At 46.8% G+C, this 21,099-nt stretch overlaps 1 protein-coding gene across 1 annotated transcript in view; it reads right to left on the minus strand.

Annotated features, from left to right (window-relative positions):
• LOC119978372 (lysine-specific demethylase 5B-like) overlaps positions 1–11,431 on the minus strand; it is a 425,856-nt gene extending 414,425 nt beyond the window's left edge. The window contains exon 1 of the mRNA XM_038819962.1: positions 11,278–11,431. Coding sequence (XP_038675890.1) covers positions 11,278–11,319 — 42 coding nt within the window. The 5' untranslated portion in view covers positions 11,320–11,431. The remainder of the gene's footprint in view (positions 1–11,277) is intronic.
• Between the last annotated feature and the right edge of the window lie 9,668 nt (positions 11,432–21,099).

Consider the following 21,099-nt stretch of genomic DNA (forward strand, 5'->3'; position numbering starts at 1 on the left):
CTCTGGGGTCAAACAGCAAGCTTTTTCAGGGAGAATGAGGTCCAGCACACAGGACTGCTCCATACCATCTGAGAGGATTGTCAGAACTTCTAAAAAGTTAATGTGCCAGGCAATCAGATCGGCTGCTATGCCTTAGCCTTACCAGTTTTTTGTTGTTTTTTTTTTTTAAACTGTCCTACAACACCACGCACCATTCTATGATGGACATGGGACAGCACGGTGGCACAGTGGCTAGCACTGGTGCCTCACAGCTGCAGGGTCTCGGGTTCAATTCCAATCTCGGGTATATGTCTGTGTGGAGTTTGCACTTTCTCCCCTTATCTGGGTGGGTTTCCACCGGGTTCTCCGGTTTCCTCCCACAGTCCAAAGAGGTGGATTGGCCATGCTAAATTGCCTTAGTGTCCAAAAGATACGGTCAGGTTACTGGGATACCGGGATAGGGTGGAGGCGTGGGCTTGAGTAGGGTGCTCTTTCTACGGGCCGGTGCAGACTCGATGGGCCCAATGGCCTCCTTCTGCACTGTAAATTCAATGATTCTGTAACACCCTGATGGGTAGTCGTCTTGGGACACACCTTGGCTTGGTGGCTCCAAATTTGGCAGGGAGGGTGGAGATCCTCCCAGAAGGATCAACATTCAGCGAGGAAAGGGTACAGGTTATTCCGGGTAGGGGACCTAATCTTGGTCTGGAATTTCACCTCGAGTTCACTGGGGTTGCCATGAGCCTCACAGGGCCTGTTTAGTCCGTTGTTAAACTGGTTGGTCGCTCACTTAAAAAGTGTGGACCACTTGAGAAGTGGGTGGTTGGCGGCCCCTAGTCCAGACAGGATGGATCGCAATATAATCGGCAGGGTGACAGTGCACGTACTGTAGGAGTCAGGTGTTCAGGTGGCTGCCTTGCTTGTGGTGCCTGCACTGAATGGTAATCTTGCTGGTCCAGTTGTTGGTGCAGAGACCAGAAATCTGCTGCCTGCTTCAGAAGTCTCAACTGTTCCAGGTGGCGAAGAAACAGGCTGTCGTGTTGCGGAGATCCAGTAAGATCAGAAGGTCACCAGAATCTTTCATGGACTGACTCTCTTTCCCTTATGTTGTTATCCTTAATGTGTATCATATCATATTGTAGTTATCTTGCTAATGAATTTAAAGGGGGGGGGGGGGGGGGGGAGATGTGGTAGCACAGTCCCTTGAAGGGGGCAGATCGCAGGACCATGTGACAGCACCTGAGCCAATCGCTCGTGAGCCCCAGCCAATAGCATGCCAGCGCAGGGTTGGGGAGCACAGGGTCCAGGCAGAGTAAACCCCGGAGTGGGGGAGTAAACACCTGTACATAACTACTCATGCCAATATTGTGCTTGCCTTTGTCTTCCATAATAAATCCCTTTTGGTTTACACCATACACCTCCAGCGTGTTTATCTCAAGCCACCATATCATTTTCATGAAATGAATGATGCTCTGTTGCACATGACATTCGGCAAAGTTTTACTGATGGTGGTTTGAAAAAAGCATTCAGTCGATAGCTGGATGCTTGTCTTTTTCCATGCACTCTGCATCTAAATTTCCTCAGACTGATTTCAATGTGGCAGAATACAGTAGTGCAGCCTGTTTTTGCACAACTTTGAAAGCCTGAATGTATGGTGCAAAAATAGTGACTACTGCTGTGGGAAGAATGAAGGAGAAGTCATTATTTTAACAAAAGCACAGTTTCAACACATTAATGCTATGCAATTTATCACTGTTTGGGTTCCTGTGACCATTTATTTATTTTTGCCTGATTAAAAGCAGAGAGATTTAGGGAGGGAATTCCAGAGTCTCAGTCTGTGCTTAACATAGAACGATACAGCGCAGTACAGGCCCTTCGGCCCTCGATGTTGCACCGACATGGAAAAAAACTAAAGGCCATCTAACCTACACTATGCCCTTATCATCCAATAAATTTTTTAATGCCCTCAATGTTGGCGAGTTCACTACTGTTGCAGGTAGGGCATTCCACGGCCTCACCACTCTTTGCGTAAAAAACCCACCTCTGACCTCTGTCCTATATCTATTACCCCTCAATTTAAGGCTATGTCCCCTCGTGCTAGCCACCTCCATCCGCGGGAGAAGGCTCTCGCTGTCCACCCTATCTAACCCTCTGATCATTTTGTATGCCTCCATTAAGTCACCTCTTAACCTTCTTCTCTCTAACGAAAACAACCTCAAGTCCATCAGCCTTTCCTCATAAGATTTTCCCTCCATACCAGGCAACATCCTGGTTAATCTCCTCTGCACCTATTCCAAGGCTTCCACGTCCTTCCTATAATGAGGCGACCAGAACTGTACGCAATACTCCAAATGCGGCCTACTAGAGTTTTGTACAACTGCAACATGACCTCATGGCTCCGGAACTCAATCCCTCTACCTATAAAGGCCAACACACCATAGGCCTTCTTCACAACCCTATCAACCTGGGTGGCAACTTTCAGGGATCTATGTACATGGACACCGAGATCCCTCTGCTCATCCACACTACCAAGAATTTTACCATTAGCCAAATATTCCGCATTCCTGTTATTCTTTCCAAAGTGAATCACCTCACACTTCTCCACATTAAACTCCATTTGCCACCTCTCAGCCCAGCTCTGCAGCTTATCTATGTCCCTCTGTAACCTGCAACATCCTTCCGCACTGTCTACAACTCCACCGACTTTAGTGTCGTCTGCAAATTTACTCACCCCTCCTTCTGCGCCCTCCTCTAGGTCATTTATAAAAATGACAAACAGCAACGGCCCCAGAACAGATCCTTGTGGTACGCCACTCGTAACTGAACTCCATTCTGAACATTTCCCATCAACTACCACTCTCTGTCTTCTTTCAACTAGCCAATTTCTGATCCACATCTCTAAATCACCCTCAATCCCCAGACTCCGTATTTTCTGCAATAGCCGACCGTGGGGAACCTTATCAAACGCTTTACTGAAATCCATATACACCACATCAACTGCTCTACCCTCGTCTACCTGTTCAGTCACCTTCTCAAAGAACTCGATAAGGTTTGTGAGGCATGACCTACCCTTCACAAAACCATGCTGACTATCCCTAATCATATTATTCCTATCTAGATGATTATAAATCGTATCTTTTATAATCCTCTCCAAGACCTTACCCACCACAGACGTTAGGCTCACCGGCCTATAGTTACCGGGGTTATCTCTACTCCCCTTCTTAAACAAAGGGACCACATTTGCTATCCTCCAGTCCTCTGGCACTATTCCTGTAGCCAATGATGACCTAAAAATCAAAGCCAAAGGCTCAGCAATCTCTTCCCTGGCTTCCCAGAGAATCCTAGGATAAATCCCATCAGGCCCCGGGGACTTATCTATTTTCACCTTGTCCAGAATTGCCACCACTTCTTCCCTACGCACCTCAATGCCATTTATTTTAATAGCCTGGGTCTCAGCATTCTCCTCCACAATATTATCTTTTTCTTGAGTGAATACTGACGAAAAGGGATGTAATGAACTCCAATTGGCTTTATTGGTTGGCCAATTGGAGTATGAGCTCCCTCAATGATAGCTCATTGAGGGGGCCCATATAATCACCTGTGTAGACTTTGTGAGCAGTCTTAAGTTGGCATGGACTGCTAGCAGCACTGTTTGTAGCTGCTCCTGTAATATCGTTATTGTAAATAAATATTGGTGTGGTGACGGAACTCCTGCCTCCCGTGGATTACTACAGTGGCGACGAGGATGGGATATAAAGTAGACGAGTCAGGCTTACATCCATTAGAAGACAGAGTAAGGGCAAGACCCACCACCTATTATGGAACATTTATTGAAAATAGGGCATCCATCCTAGAACCCCTTACTAAAAAAGGGGCAAGAATGGAAATGGTCCACCCGCCAAAACCGAGCATTTAGGGACATTAAGGAACAGCTGTCATCCGAAAATGTCCTAGAGCATTATGATCCAAGGAAGGAGTTGGTGGTCACTTGTGATGCATCCCCCGACGGGGTAGGAGCCGTCTTAGCCCATAGAGGTAGGAATGGGGAAGAACGGCCAATAGCCTATGCTTCGAGGACCTTGGCGATGGCTGAGAGGAAGTACGCCCAAATCGAGAAGGAAGGACTGGCGGTGATATTTGCAGTAAAAAAATTTCACCAGTATCTGTACGGGCGGAAATTCACCATAGTGATGGACTATAAGCCGTTATTAGGGTTATTAAAAAGAAGACAAGTCAATAACCCCGATTGCATCAGCTCGAATCCAACGCTGGGCGTTGCTACTGGCGGCATATAGATACGTTCTGGAGCACAGACCGGGAACGCGAGTAGCACATGCAGATACTTTGAGCAGACTTCCCCTCCCGGACACTCCGCTGCAAATACCAAAAGTAGAGGAGACAGTAATGACTCTCAATTTTTTGGACACCCTACCAGTAGACGCACAACATATTCGGTTGTGGACGCAAAAAGACCCAGTTTTAGCTAAGATGAAGCATTTACTGCTAACAGGGGAACTGGAAAGACCAGTGGAGCCCCAGATGCACCCATACTGATCCAGCAGAGGGCAGCAGAGCAGAGCTACTGATCAGCTGTTCTGGGGGAATTTGCATACGTGCAGTGCGGTCAGCCTAAGTTGAAGGTGAATCTGCGAAGTAGACCCGAGGAGTTTGAGTGAAGGCAATCATCCAGCAGAGGGCAGCAGAGCAGAGCTACTGATCAGCTGTTCTGGGGGAATTTGCATACGTGCAGTGCGGTCAGCCTAAGTTGAAGGTGGTTTGTGGAGAGGCTGTTGGCAAGTGACAGTTAAACCCGAAACACTTTGTGAGTGTTTCCCACCCTACCTCCTCCTCTAACCAACCCCCCCACCCCACGGTGGTTGGGAAGCGGGAGCAGGGGCCTGTCGTGAAGATAAGCTCTTCCTTTCTTTTTCTTTTTCTTGTTTTTTTTTTAAATCTAGAGGTGATGTCAGGGAAGGCAGTACAATGCTCCTCCTGCAGAATGTTTGAGGTGAGGGACGCCGTCAGTGTCCCTACTGATTTCATCTGTGGGAAGTGCACCCAACTCCAGCTCCTCAAAAACCGTGTTAGGGACCTGGAGCTTGAGCTGGATGAACTTCGGATCATTCGGGAGGCAGAGGGGGTCATAGATAGGAGCTTCAGGGAAGTAGTTACACCGAAGACTGGAGATAGGTGGGTAACTGTAAGAGGGAATGGGAAGAAGCAGTCAGTGCAGGGACCCCCTGCGGTCGTTCCCCTGAGTAACAAGTATACCGTTTTGGATACTTGTGGGGGGGACGACTTACCAGGGGTAAGCCATGGGGTACGGGCCTCTGGCACGGAGTCTGTCCCTGTTGCTCAGAAGGGAAGGGGGGAAAGGAGTAGAACATTAGTAATTGGGGACTCAATAGTCAGGGGCACAGATAGGAGATTTTGTGGGAGCGAGAGAGACTCACGTTTGGTATGTTGCCTCCCAGGTGCAAGGGTACGTGATGTCTCGGATCGTGTTTTCCGGGTCCTTAAGGGGGAGGGGGAGCAGCCCCAAGTCGTAGTCCACATTGGCACTAACGACATAGGTAGGAAAGGGGACAAGGATGTCAGGCAGGCCTTTAGAGAGCTAGGATGGAAGCTCAGAGCGAGAACAAACAGAGTTGTTATCTCTGGGTTGTTGCCCGTGCCACGTGATAGTGAGATGAGGAATAGGGAGAGAGAGCAATTAAACACGTGGCTACAGGGATGGTGCAGGCGGGAGGGATTCAGATTTCTGGATAACTGGGGCTCTTTCTGGGGAAGGTGGGACCTCTATAGACAGGATGGTCTACATCTGAACCTGAGGGGCACCAATATCCTGGGGGGGAGATTTGTTAGTACTCTTTGGGGGGGTTTAAACTAATTCAGCAGGGGCATGGGAACCTGGATTGTAGTTTTGGGGTGCGAGAGATTGAGAGTAGAGAGGTCAGGAGCACAGTTTTGACTTCGCAGGAGGGCGGCAGTGTTCAGGTCTGTGGTTTGAAGTGTGTCTATTTCAATGCCAGGAGTATACGAAATAAGGTAGGGGAACTGGCAGCATGGGTTGGTACCTGGGACTTCGATGTTGTGGCCATTTCAGAGACATGGATAGAGCAGGGACAGGAATGGTTGTTGCAGGTTCCGGGGTTTAGGTGCTTTAGTAAGGTCAGAGAAGGGGGCAAAAGAGGGGGAGGTGTGGCGCTGCTAGTCAAGGACAGTATTACGGTGGTAGAAAGGATGCAAGATGGGGACTCTTCTTCCGAGGTAGTATGGGCTGAGGTTAGAAACAGGAAAGGAGAGGTCACCCTGTTGGGAGTTTTCTATAGGCCACCTAATAGTTCTAGAGATGTAGAGGAAAGGATGGCGAAGATGATTCTGGAAAAGAGCGAAAGTAACAGGGTAGTTGTTATGGGAGACTTTAACTTTCCTAATATTGACTGGAAAAGATATAGTTCGAGTACATTGGATGGGTCGTTCTTTGTACAATGTGTGCAGGAGGGTTTTCTGACACAATATGTTGACAGGCCAACAAGAGGTGAGGCCACTTTGGATTTGGTTTTGGGTAATGAACCAGGCCAGGTGTTAGATCTGGAGGTAGGTGAACACTTTGGAGACAGTGACCACAATTCGGTGACCTTTACGTTAGTGATGGAAAGGGATAAGTATACCCCGCAGAGCAAGAGTTATAGCTGGGGGAAGGGCAATTATGATGCCATTAGACATGACTTAGGATGTGTTGGTTGGAGAAGTAGGCTGCAAGGGTTGGGCACACTGGATATGTGGAGCTTGTTCAAGGAACAGCTATTGCATGTTCTTGATAAGTACGTACCAGTCAGGCAGGGAGGAAGGGGTCGAGCGAGGGAACCGTGGTTTACCAAAGAAGTGGAATCTCTTGTTAAGAGGAAGAAGGAGGCCTATGTGAAGATGAGGCGTGAAGTTTCAGTTGGGGCGCTTGATAGTTACAAGGAAGCGAGGAAGGATCTAAAGAGAGAGCTGAGACGAGCAAGGAGGGGACATGAGAAGTCTTTGGCAGGTAGGATCAAGGAAAACCCAAAAGCTTTCTATAGGTATGTCAGGAATAAAAGAATGACTAGGGTAAGAGTAGGGCCAGTCAAGGACAGTGGTGGGAAGTTGTGTGTGGAGGCTGAGGAGATAAGCGAGATACTAAATGAATACTTTTCGTCAGTATTCACTCAAGAAAAAGATAATATTGTGGAGGAGAATGCTGAGACCCAGGCTATTAGAATAGATGGCATTGAGGTGCGTAGGGAAGAAGTGTTGGCAATTCTGGACAAGGTGAAAATAGATAAGTCCCCGGGGCCGGATGGGATTTATCCTAGGATTCTCTGGGAAGCCAGGGAAGAGATTGCTGAGCCTTTGGCTTTGATTTTTAGGTCATCATTGGCTACAGGAATAGTGCCAGAGGACTGGAGGATAGCAAATGTGGTCCCTTTGTTCAAGAAGGGGAGTAGAGATAACCCCGGTAACTATAGGCCGGTGAGCCTAACGTCTGTGGTGGGTAAAGTCTTGGAGAGGATTATAAAAGATACGATTTATAATCATCTAGATAGGAATAATATGATTAGGGACAGTCAGCATGGTTTTGTGAAGGGTAGGTCATGCCTCACAAACCTTATTGAGTTCTTTGAGAAGGTGACTGAACAGGTAGACGAGGGTAGAGCAGTTGATGTGGTGTATTTGGATTTCAGTAAAGCGTTTGATAAGGTTCCCCACGGTCGGCTATTGCAAAAAATACGAAGGCTGGGGATTGAGGGTGATTTAGAGATGTGGATCAGAAATTGGCTAGTTGAAAGAAGACAGAGAGTGGTAGTTGATGGGAAATGTTCAGAATGGAGTTCAGTTACGAGTGGCGTACCACAAGGATCTGTTCTGGGGCCGTTGCTGTTTGTCATTTTTATAAATGACCTAGAGGAGGGCGCAGAAGGATGGGTGAGTAAATTTGCAGACGACACTAAAGTCGGTGGAGTTGTAGACAGTGCGGAAGGATGTTGCAGGTTACAGAGGGACATAGATAAGCTGCAGAGCTGGGCTGAGAGGTGGCAAATGGAGTTTAATGTGGAGAAGTGTGAGGTGATTCACTTTGGAAAGAATAACAGAAATGTGGAATATTTGGCTAATGGTAAAATTCTTGGCAGTGTGGATGAGCAGAGGGATCTCGGTGTCCATGTACATAGATCCCTGAAAGTTGCCACCCAGGTTGATAGGGTTGTGAAGAAGGCCTATGGTGTGTTGGCCTTTATTGGTAGAGGGATTGAGTTCCGGAGCCATGAGGTCATGTTGCAGTTGTACAAAACTCTAGTACGGCCGCATTTGGAGTATTGCGTACAGTTCTGGTCGCCTCATTATAGGAAGGACGTGGAAGCTTTGGAACGGGTGCAGAGGAGATTTACCAGGATGTTGCCTGGTATGGAGGGAAAATCTTATGAGGAAAGGCTGATGGACTTGAGGTTGTTTTCGTTAGAGAGAAGAAGGTTAAGAGGTGACTTAATAGAGGCATACAAAATGATCAGAGGGTTAGATAGGGTGGACAGCGAGAGCCTTCTCCCGCGGATGGAGGTGGCTAGCACGAGGGGACATAGCCTTAAATTGAGGGGTAATAGATATAGGACAGAGGTCAGAGGTGGGTTTTTTACGCAAAGAGTGGTGAGGCCGTGGAATGCCCTACCTGCAACAGTAGTGAACTCGCCAACATTGAGGGCATTTAAAAATTTATTGGATAAGCATATGGATGATAAGGGCATAGTGTAGGTTAGATGGCCTTTAGATTTTTTTTCCATGTCGGTGCAACATCGAGGGCCGAAGGGCCTGTACTGCGCTGTATCGTTCTATGTTCTATGTTCTAGAAGGGACCAAATAACCGTTGAAGACGGTATCCTATTATGGGGAGCCCGGGTAATCGTCCCAGCTCGGGGCCGTCAGGCAATCTTAACTGAGTTACATCACGGACACCCAGGGGTGTCTAAAATGAAGATGCTAGCTCGTAGCTACGTTTGGTGGCCAGGTTTGGACAGACATAGCGGCCTTGGTACGTCGGTGCCAGGAGTGCCAACAGGGGCAAAGAGTGCCACCAGCGGCGCCATTGCACCCGTGGGAATGGCCAGGCAGACCGTGGACCTGCCTGCATATTGACCATGCCGGCCCTTTCATGGGCTCAATGTTTTTGGTGATAGTGGACGCCCACTCCAAATGGTTGGACGTCCACCGGGTAAACACGGCTAGCACAGCATCGACAATTGAAAAGCTCAGGGCCTCGTTTGCAACACATGGACTTCCGGAGGTATTGGTGTCGGACAACGGAACGGCATTCACAAGTGGGGAATTTGGAAAATTCCTGAAGGAAAACGGAGTCCGTCACATCAAAACGGCCCCTTACCATCCAGCGAACAACGGCCTGGCAGAGAGAGCGGTCCAGACACTTAAAGCGGGACTCAAGAAGCAGCCGGCAGCGTCAATAGACACAAAGCTCTCCCGCTGACTGTTTGATTACAGGACCACACCACAACGGGCATACCGCCAGCTGAACTCTTAATGGGAGGGCGGCTGCGAACGAGGCTGAGTCTCCTTTTCCCAAATTTAACAGGGAAAGTGGAGAAACAACAGGAGGCCCAACGCAGGGGGCATGATAATAGTCGGCAGCAGAGACATTTCCAGGTGGGGGCACCGGTTTGGGTCAAGAATTATGCGAATGGACCAACGTGGGTCAAAGGCACGGTAGAGTCCCAAACAGGGCCCATATCCTATGAGGTTTCAATAGGAGGTACGGTGCTGAAGAAACACCTAGACCAAATATGGACAGCGGAACCACACCTGGAGGCAGGCGAAGCAGGACCGCCTCAAGCTGGGATAGCCCAGACGGAAAGGATACCCACACCCCAGCCCCGAGCAATTTCTCCAGACCCCGTCATCCAGTCATCAGAGTCGGTGATGGACACACTCGACGAGGCCGCCGCGACACCTCTCCCCGAGGAGGAGAAAGAACAACTTCCAAGGAGGTCGTCAAGGAAAAGACGGGCACCTATAAGGTACACTCCACCCACTTCGGAGAATGACCCGGCGGACGACACAGAGGTGACAGACCCAGACATGAGCAGGAAGAAGCTCAGAGGAATGCCAGCTGGCAGGAATTCCTCGGACCTTGGGGGGAGGGATGTAATGAACTCCAATTGGCTTTATTGGTTGGCCAATTGGAGTATGAGCTCCCTCAATGATAGCTCATTGAGGGGGCCCATATAATCACCTGTGTAGGCTTTGTGAGCAGTCTCAAGTTGACTGGACTGCTAGCAGCACTGTTTGTAGCTGCTCCTGTAATATTGTTATTGTAAATAAATATTGGTGTGGTGACGGAACTCCTGCCTCCTGTGGATTACTACAAGGGAGTTCATGATCTGATCTGTCCTCAGAAGGCCTGTTGTGCATGCATAGGTAAATGAGAGGTGGTTCACATGTGTGATGGGCAATTTCTTCAGCTCTTTTGGGTCATTTAGGAACTCCCAACCACCTTTATGGGGGCTGGTTTAGCTCAGTTGGTTAGACAGCTGGTTCAATTCCTGTAGCGACTGAGGATATTCATGAAGGTCCGCCTTCTAAACTTTGCCCCTTGCCGGAAGTGTGGTGGTCCTCGGGTTAAACCTCCACCAGTCAGCTCTCCCCCCTCAATGGCCATCTGGGACAACGGCAATTTTACCTTTACCGCCTTGGTGCTGCAGCTACGATGCCAGATATCTCACGAAATTAGTGTTCCATATAACGATGAGTAAGCTAACAAACTAGCTTGTTCATGAAAATGCACATTTTTATTGTTTTGATAGTTGCAAGAGAAATTTCACTTCATCTTTCCAAAATTTGTTCATCAATCCGAAGGAAAACATTGAACTGTGGCACCTCATGCGAAAAGGCTTGTGTATATGAATGCCAGTTTCTTGACTTATTTGACTCGAATTTGTCATAGAAATTAAGCAACTCAATTCCAAGCATGAACAGATCTGAGCATTTGAAAGAACAGTTAGTCCACAATAGTACAATGAACCCATTTGTGTGCTGCTTGATACAATATGCCGTAAAACAGAAGAACATTTATTTTGAAGAGTGTTTTAGTAAAACAACATTGAACAAACTCTCAGTTGGCATACCTTAAATCCAGTATTAATCTGGTTACCCTTTCTTATACCAATTTTATTTGTACAGCCTGTACACAAATGGAGTGACCAACCAGTTACAACTTAATTTTGCACTGTTACTATGCAAATCAATAATTTTCAGAATTGTACCCACCTCTGATCTCATTCGTTTCGCTCTTCGGGACGGTATGCTCATTTCTGAACCTTGCACAGATTGTCGTTGAACAATATCATGTGGTTTGTACTCTTGATCTTTCTCATCGTTGATCAGGCTTGGCTTTTGGACACACTGAAATTAAAGCTGGTCTTAATGCAAATTGTAAAACGACTGCCACATTTTCCAGCAAATAATTTAATTCAAGTCTTGCTTTCCCATGTTTTTGGAAATATAAAATTAATCAAGTATGTAGACATCCCTAGCTGCCCTATTCTTGCAAAATGCTTGATCAGCAGAGTCATTTGCGACGCAATTTCAGCGTCAGAATATGAAAAGACACTATGAATCTCTCGAAGTCAAAAATGCAGAAAGTTGACAGCGAGGCAGTGGGGCCGCACAGCAGCACAGGGGTTAGCACTATTACTTCACAGAGCCAGGGTGCCAGGTTCGATTGCTGGCTTGGGTCACTGTCTGTGTGGAGTCTGCACGTTCTCCCCGAATCTACGTGGGTTTCCTCCGGGTGCTCCCGTTTCCTCCCACAGTCCAAAGGTTAGGTAATTTGGATATTCTGAATTCTCCCTCTGTGTACCCGAACAAGCACCGCAATGTGGCAACTAGGGACTTTTCACAGTAACTTCATTGCAGTGTTAAAGCAGAGTTGTGACAATAAAGATTATATAAAGACAGTTTGGCATTTCACTTTAAAACGTTTGAAATAGTGAGCAGTACCCAAATTGCACATTAATCCTCAACATTCACAAAAGGTTTTGGTGGCTTGTCTAATGACTTTGACCTGTCGATTTTCAGCATCAACACATCTTGTAAAAAAACTTGGAACAAAACGTGGGTTCAAATGGGAATGGAATGGAACTATAAGATACTGCTCAAGTTCACTGTTCTTCTGCTGCTGGAGTGAGGGAAGAATCCTCCCTTGAAGACATTATCTGAAGGTCAAAATCTGTTCCTCTGGGTCGGAATATTTTGTAATAAATAGACTAGAAAACATGGAAAATTAGAGAAAAGAGTTTGAGGTTCAAGGCCAAAAACAGTTCAGAAGTCGTCATGAGTCCCATTTTCTGAGGGCGAAAGGAAATGGTATGAAAGAAAGGAGAAACCAGTTGGTTTTTTCAGAAATCTCTACGGCAATCTATGGTTATGCTTGCAAATTATTCCCTAACCCTAGTAAAGGAAAACAATTTGGCGATGGGTACTTAACTGGAGAAATGTTGAGAGATATGAAACTACCAAAAGTCATATTACGGCTATGTGTACCTTCATTCAAATATGCAAATTATCTGAAAAACACTTTTTATTGGAGGAAAATGCTGAGATGTGTTGTCAAATTGCTGTCTTCTTTGGGACTACCTCTGAGATGACATAATGAGTCATGAGTGTCAAGTTGAAGAGGTAATTATTTAGCCTGCCTCGAGTATCAGTGCATTTGACGAGCATTTGAAAAGTCATCAACATTGGGCCCAGGGAAGACCATCTTTTTAATGCACGGAACCCACGATGACTTCATCATTATAATGAAGCCAAAGCTGCCAAATACTCTTCAACACCAGATGTGAGTCATGTGGACCAATTTACATTCATTTCAAGGTACATGACCAGCGATGGTGCAGTTGTGCAGCAATTGTTCGGTTTTGTCCAGCTACAATCCCACAATACTGAGTGCCTGGAGAAAATGGTTTTAGAACTCTTTCAAATTTAGGTTTGGACATCAAAAATTGTCACGAGCAGAACTTCAATTCTGCCGCAAACATGGCAGGAAAATATTCAGGTCTACAAGAACGGGAAACATAGAAAATGGGAGGAAGCTTTTCAGTCCTTTGAGCCACCTCCGCCATTTGTTATGATCATGGCTGATCATCCAACTTAATAACAATCTCGCTTTCCCTCCATATCCTTTGGTCCTCTTCGCCCCATGTGCTATATCCAACTGTTTCTTGAAAACATACAATGTTTTGGACTCAACTACTTCCTGTAAGAACGAATTCCACAGGCTTGCCACTCTCGAGGTGAAGAAATTTCTCACCTCTGTCCTCATGGTCTACCCAGTATCCTCAGACTGTGACCCTGATTTGGACACACCCACCATCAGGAACATCCTTCCTGCATCTACCCTGTGTAGTCCTAATGGAATATTATAGGTTTCTGGACCTGATTGGCTGGTTGGGAATCTGTTAAATTTGAAAAAAAAATTATATTGCAAAACAAATCTAATTGATTAACTAGATAGTGGAGTAACTAAACCGGAGAGATAGGTATTTAGCATTTAATTTCACAGTAAATAATCTAACGGCAGGGCCATATAGTTAATTTAACTCAATCTCACAATAATTAAAGTGTTCATTTCAAATTAATTAACTCGTGCTTAAAAGTCAGTCAGCGGGCTGCAGTGCTCCAACTGTGAGATGTGGCAGATCCCTGACGCTTCCAGCGTTCCGGTCGACTACATCTGCAGCAAGTGTAACCAATGGCAGCTCCTCACAGACCGCGTGATTCGGTTGGAACAGCAGTTGGATGCACTTAGGAGCATGCAGGTGGAAGATAGCGTCATAGATAGGAGTTATAGAGACGTGGTCACACCCAAGGTGCAGGCAGACAGATGGGTGACCACCAGAAGGGGCAGACAGTCAGTGCAGGAATCCCCTGTGGTTGTCCCCCTCTCGAACAGGTATACCACTTTGGATACTGTTGGGGGGAATAGCCTGTCAGGGGAAAACAGCAGCAGCCAGAGCAGTGGCACCACGGCTGGCTCTGATGTTCACCAGGGATGATGCAGAAGAGCAATAGTTATAGGGGACTCTATAGTCAGGGGCACAGATAGGCGCTTCTGTGGACGTGAAAAAGACTCTAAGGTGGTATGTTGCCTCCCCGGTGCCAGGGTCCAAGATGTCGCAAAACGGGTAGCGGGCATCCTAAAGGGCAAGGGCAAACAGGCAGAGGTTGTGGTACATATTGGTACTAACAAAATAGGCAGGAAGGGGGATGAGGTCCTGCAGCAGGAGTTCAGGGAGCTAGGCAGAAAGTTAAAAGACAGGACCTCTAGGGTTGTAATCTCAGGATTACTCCGTGCCACGTACTAGTGAGGCTAGAAATAGGAAGATAGAGCAGCTAAACATGTGGCTAAACAGCCACGGAGGGAGGGAGGATTTCAGTTATCTGGACCACTGGGAGCTCTTCCGGGGCAGGTGTGACCTGCATAAGGAGGACGGGTTGCATCTAAACTGGAGAGGCATAAATATCCTGGCCGCGAGGTTTGCTAGTGTCACACGGGTGGATTTAAACTAGTATGGCAGGGTGGTGGCAATTGGTCAGAAGGTGAAAAAATTGAGGGATAACTAGGGAATAGGGCCAGTATGGCTCTGAGGAAGAGCAGACAGGGAGATGTTGCTGAAAACAGCGGGACTGGTGGCCTGAAGTGTATGTGTTTTAATGCAAGAAGTATAACACATGAACTTAAGAGCTTGGATTAGTACTTGGAACTATGATGTTGTTGCCAGAGACCTGGTTGAGGGAAGGACAGGATTGGCAGCTAAACATTCCAGGATACTGATGTTTCAGGCGGGATAGAGGGGGATGTAAAAGGGGTGGAGGAGTTGCACTACTGGTTGGGGAGAATATCACAACTGTACTGCAGGAGGACACCTCAGAGGGCAGTGAGACTATATAGGTAGAGCTCAGGAATAAGAAGGGTGCAGTCACAATGTTGGGGGTTTATTACAGGCCACCCAACAGCCAGCAGGAGATAAAGGAGCAGATAGGTAGACAGATTTTGGAAAGGAGTCAAAGCAACAGGGTGGTTGTGATGGGAGACTTCAACTTCCCCAGTATTGACCGGGACTCACTTAGTGCTCGGGGCTTGAACGGGGAAGAGTTTGGAATGTGCATCCAGGAGGGCTTCTTAAAACAATATGTAGATAGTCCAACTAGGGAAGGGGCTGCACTGGACCTGATATTGGGGAATGAGCCCGGCCAGGTGGCAGAAGTCTCAGTAGTGGAGCATTTCGGGAACAGTGACCACAATTCACTAAGTTTTAAAGTGCTGGTGGACAAGGATAAGAGTGTTCCTAGGGTGAATGTGCTCAATTGGGGAAAGGCTAATTATCACAATATTAGGCAGGAACTGAAGAACCTAGATTGGGGGCGGATGTTTGAAGGTAAATCAAAATTTGACATGTGGGAGGCTTTCAAATGTCAGTTGAAAAGAATGGAGGACCGGCATGTTCCTGTGAGGAAGAAGGATAAATACGGCAAATTTCAGGAACCTTGGATAACGAGAGATATTGTAGGCCTCGTCAAAAACAAAAAGGAGGCATTTGTCAGGGCTAGAAGGCTGGGAATGGACTAAGCCTGTGTGGCATATAAGGAAAGTAGGAAGGAACTTAAGCAAGGAGTCAGGAGGGCTAAAAGGGCTCACAAAAAGTCATTGGCAAATAGAGTTAAGGAAACTCCCAAGGCTTTTTACACGTACATAAAAAGCAAGAGGGTAGCCAGGGAAAGGGTTGGCCCACTGAAGGGAATCTATATGTGGAGCCAGAGAAAATGGCGAGGTACTAAATGAATACTCTGCATCAGTATTCACCAAAGAGAAGGAATTGGTGGATGTTGAGTTTGGAGAAGGGTGTGCAGATAGCCTGGGTCACATTGAGATCCAAAAAGACAAGGTGTTGGGCGCCTTGAAAAAAATTAAGGTAGCTAAGTCCCCAGGACCTGATGGGATCTACCCCAGAATACTGAAGGAGGCAAGAGAGGAAATTGCTCAGGCCTTGACAGAAATCTTTGGATCCTCACTGTCTTCAGGTGATGTCCCGGAGGACTGGAGAATAGCCAATGTTGTTCCTTTGTTTAAGAAGGGTAGCAAGGATAATCCAGAGAACTACAGACCAGTGAGCCATACGTCAGTGGTAGGGAAATTACTGGAGAGAATTCTTCGAGACAGGATCTACTCCCATTTGGAAGCAAGTGGACGTATTAGCGAGAGGCAGCACGGTTTTGTGAGGGGGAGGTCGTGTCTCACTAACTTAATAGACTTTTTCGAGGAGGTCACAAAAATGATTGATGCAGGGCAGGCAGTGGATGTTGTCCATCTGGATGTTATCTATATGGACTTCAGTAAGGCCTTTGACAAGGTCCCTCATGGCAGACTGGTACAAAAGGTAAAGTCACACAGGATCAGAGGTTAGCTGGCAAGATGGATACAGAACTGGCTGGATCATAGAAGGCAGAGAGTGGCAATGGAAGGGTGCTTTCCTGATTGGAGGGCTGTGATAGTGGTGTTCTGCAGGCATCAGTACTGGGACCTTTGCTGGTCGTAGAATATATCAATGATTTGGAGGAAAATGCAACTGGTCTGATCAGTAAGTTTGCTGACGACACAAAGGTTGGTGGAATTGCGGATAGCGATGAGGACTGTCAGAGGATACAGCAGGATTTAGATCATCTGGAGACTTGGGCAGAGAGATGGCAGATGGAGTTTAATCCGGACAAATGTGAGGTAATGCATTTTGGAAGGTCTAATGCAGGTAGGGAATATACAGTGAATGGTAGAACCCTCAAGAGTATCGAAAGTCAGAGAGATCTAGGTGTACAGGTCCACAGGTCACTGAAAGGGGCAACACAGGTGGAGAAGGTAGTCAATGGAGTATAAAAATTGCAGCTGTATAGAACCTTAGTTAGGCCACACTTGGATTATAGTGTCCAATTCTGCTCGCCACACTACCAAAAGGAAGTGGAGGCTTTAGAGAGGGTGCAGAAGAGATTTACCAGGATGTTGCCAGGTATGGAGGGCATTAGCTATGAGGAGCAGTTGAATAAACTCGGTTTGTTCTCACTGGAACGACGGAGGTTGAGGGGCTGTGAACGCGTCTCTAATTCACTTGTCTCTCAGTCCGGAAGAAAGTCTCGAACACGTTCGTACTTTAGAATATTCTTTATTGCGATCAGGGCAGCCCTCTAGGTATTCCAAAGGTCCACCTCTGAGTGCCAAAGTTTTGCTCAAAACATCCTGTCTTTATATGTCTTTTAAGGGGCTGTCCCTTACATTCACTTGAGCTTGCCCCCATTACAAAGCATAGCTTGTTTTTGCCATAGTTTCGATACCTGATTTTACAGACTTTAAAGTTATCAGACTTTAAAGGCACATGAGTATGTAGCAGTTTTAGCAAAACAGCTTTCATATTCCGTCATCCAGCCATCTTCCTTGTTTCTCAAGGCTATTTGGCTTACAGTCATGAGTCGGCTCACAAATTCAATAATAACTCCCTTATTTGTAACTTTCCACTAATGTGTCCCATTAATTCTGGATTGTTCTAGCTATTAACCCTTGCTTCACATTCTCAGGGCGACCAGATAGAGGTTTATAGGGGCATAGACAGGGTGGACAGTTAGAGACGGGACAAGGTTTAGAGGAGATGTACGTTGCAAGTTTTGTTTACACAGAGGGTAGTGGGTGCCTGGAACTCACTGCCGGAGGTGGTGGTGGAAGCAGGGAAGATAGTGACGTTTATGGGGCATCTTGACAAATACATGAATAGGATGGGAATAGAATTTAAATTTTCATAGAATTTACAGTGCAGAAGGAGGCAATTCGGCCGATCGAGTCTGCACCGGCTCTTGGAAAGAGCACCCTACCCAAGGTCAACACCCCCCCTATCCCAATAACCCAGTAACCCCACCCAACACTAAGGGCAATTTTGGACACTAAGTGCAATTTATCATGGCCAATCCACCTAACCTGCACATCTTTGGACTGTGGGAGGAAACCCACACACACACGGGGAGGATGTGCAGACTCTGCACAGACAGTGACACAAGCCATAATCGAACCTGGGACCCTGGAGCTGTGAAGCCATTGTGCTATCCACAATGCTACCGTGCTGCCCAGTCAGAGGGATACGGACCCCGGAAGTGCAGAAGATTTTATTTTAGACAGGCAGCAAGGTCGGCGCAGGCTTGGAGGGCCATGGCGCTGGTCCTGTTCTGTACTTTTCTTTCTTCTTTGCTCTGTTTCTTCCTCATTCTTACATTTTTGCACTTTGAAGCTTGTTGTTTCAGGGAAATAAAAACACAATTAAATTATAAAAGGATGGTTCTGGTGGCGCTCGCGAGCGGAGCAGCTGCCTTAGGAAGAGGCTCCCACCGGTCAGCAATATTCCAGTCTTTTTCAGGAGTAATCCCCATTGTTTTTTGAAACCGGATTTCTTCAGCCCTTGTGGTCCGAGGGACGGTTGCTGGGTCGGACTGATTTGGAGCAGTTGAGGAGCCCTGCGGGAGTGTCCGGCAACCGAAGGAGCAGGGGTCATCGACCCCGAAGTGAGATGCCAGGGCGGAGCTTGACACGAGGCGAGGCCCGAATCTAGGACGCGATGTGGAGGGGGAGCAGAGCACATCAGGTAGCTCCCGCTGAAAATGGATGTTTGAGAAGTTCGAACTCCGTTCCCAAGGAAGAGATTTTTTTTTGATTAAAAATAATGTTTTTTTTTTTAGTTACTTATTTTAAGATTGAAGAAAGTAGAGTAACAAGTAACAATATGTTGACAGGCCAACAAGAGGCGAGGCCACATTGGATTTGGTTTTGGGTAATGAACCAGGCCAGGTGTTAGATCTGGAGGTAGGTGAGCACTTTGGAAACAGTGACCACAATTCGGTGACCTTTACGTTAGTGATGGAAAGGGATAAGTATACCCCGCAGGGCAAGAGTTATAGCTGGGGGAAGGGCAATTATGATGCCATTAGACATGACTTAGGATGTGTTGGTTGGAGAAGTAGGCTGCAAGGGTTGGGCACACTGGATATGTGGAGCTTGTTCAAGGAACAGCTATTGCATGTTCTTGATAAGTACGTACCAGTCAGGCAGGGAGGAAGGGGTCGAGCGAGGGAACCGTGGTTTACCAAAGAAGTGGAATCTCTTGTTAAGAGGAAGAAGGAGGCCTATGTGAAGATGAGGCGTGAAGTTTCAGTTGGGGCGCTTGATAGTTACAAGGAAGCGAGGAAGGATCTAAAGAGAGAGCTGAGACGAGCAAGGAGGGGACATGAGAAGTCTTTGGCAGGTAGGATCAAGGAAAACCCAAAAGCTTTCTATAGGTATGTCAGGAATAAAAGAATGACTAGGGTAAGAGTAGGGCCAGTCAAGGACAGTGGTGGGAAGTTGTGTGTGGAGGCTGAGGAGATAAGCGAGATACTAAATGAATACTTTTCGTCAGTATTCACTCAAGAAAAAGATAATATTGTGGAGGAGAATGCTGAGACCCAGGCTATTAGAATAGATGGCATTGAGGTGCGTAGGGAAGAAGTGTTGGCAATTCTGGACAAGGTGAAAATAGATAAGTCCCCGGGGCCGGATGGGATTTATCCTAGGATTCTCTGGGAAGCCAGGGAAGAGATTGCTGAGCCTTTGGCTTTGATTTTTAGGTCATCATTGGCTACAGGAATAGTGCCAGAGGACTGGAGGATAGCAAATGTGGTCCCTTTGTTCAAGAAGGGGAGTAGAGATAACCCCGGTAACTATAGGCCGGTGAGCCTAACGTCTGTGGTGGGTAAAGTCTTGGAGAGGATTATAAAAGATACGATTTATAATCATCTAGATAGGAATAATATGATTAGGGACAGTCAGCATGGTTTTGTGAAGGGTAGGTCATGCCTCACAAACCTTATCGAGTTCTTTGAGAAGGTGACTGAACAGGTAGACGAGGGTAGAGCAGTTGATGTGGTGTATATGGATTTCAGTAAAGCGTTTGATAAGGTTCCCCACGGTCGGCTATTGCAAAAAATACGAAGGCTGGGGATTGAGGGTGATTTAGAGATGTGGATCAGAAATTGGCTAGTTGAAAGAAGACAGAGAGTGGTAGTTGATGGGAAATGTTCAGAATGGAGTTCAGTTACGAGTGGCGTACCACAAGGATCTGTTCTGGGGCCGTTGCTGTTTGTCATTTTTATAAATGACCTAGAGGAGGGCGCAGAAGGATGGGTGAGTAAATTTGCAGACGACACTAAAGTCGGTGGAGTTGTAGACAGTGTGGAAGGATGTTGCAGGTTACAGAGGGACATAGATAAGCTGCAGAGCTGGGCTGAGAGGTGGCAAATGGAGTTTAATGTGGAGAAGTGTGAGGTGATTCACTTTGGAAAGAATAACAGAAATGTGGAATATTTGGCTAATGGTAAAATTCTTGGCAGTGTGGATGAGCAGAGGGATCTCGGTGTCCATGTACATAGATCCCTGAAAGTTGCCACCCAGGTTGATAGGGTTGTGAAGAAGGCCTATGGTGTGTTGGCTTTTATTGGTAGAGGGATTGAGTTCCGGAGCCATGAGGTCATGTTGCAGTTGTACAAAACTCTAGTACGGCCGCATTTGGAGTATTGCGTACAGTTCTGGTCGCCTCATTATAGGAAGGACGTGGAAGCTTTGGAACGGGTGCAGAGGAGATTTACCAGGATGTTGCCTGGTATGGAGGGAAAATCTTATGAGGAAAGGCTGATGGACTTGAGGTTGTTTTCGTTAGAGAGAAGAAGGTTAAGAGGTGACTTAATAGAGGCATACAAAATGATCAGAGGGTTAGATAGGGTGGACAGCGAGAGCCTTCTCCCGCGGATGGAGGTGGCTAGCACGAGGGGACATAGCCTTAAATTGAGGGGTAATAGATATAGGACAGAGGTCAGAGGTGGGTTTTTTACGCAAAGAGTGGTGAGGCCGTGGAATGCCCTACCTGCAACAGTAGTGAACTCGCCAACATTGAGGGCATTTAAAAATTTATTGGATAAGCATATGGATGATAAGGGCATAGTGTAGGTTAGATGGCCTTTAGTTTTTTCCAT

Source organism: Scyliorhinus canicula, chromosome 15, assembly GCF_902713615.1.
Source record: "Scyliorhinus canicula chromosome 15, sScyCan1.1, whole genome shotgun sequence".
NCBI lineage: Eukaryota > Metazoa > Chordata > Chondrichthyes > Carcharhiniformes > Scyliorhinidae > Scyliorhinus > Scyliorhinus canicula.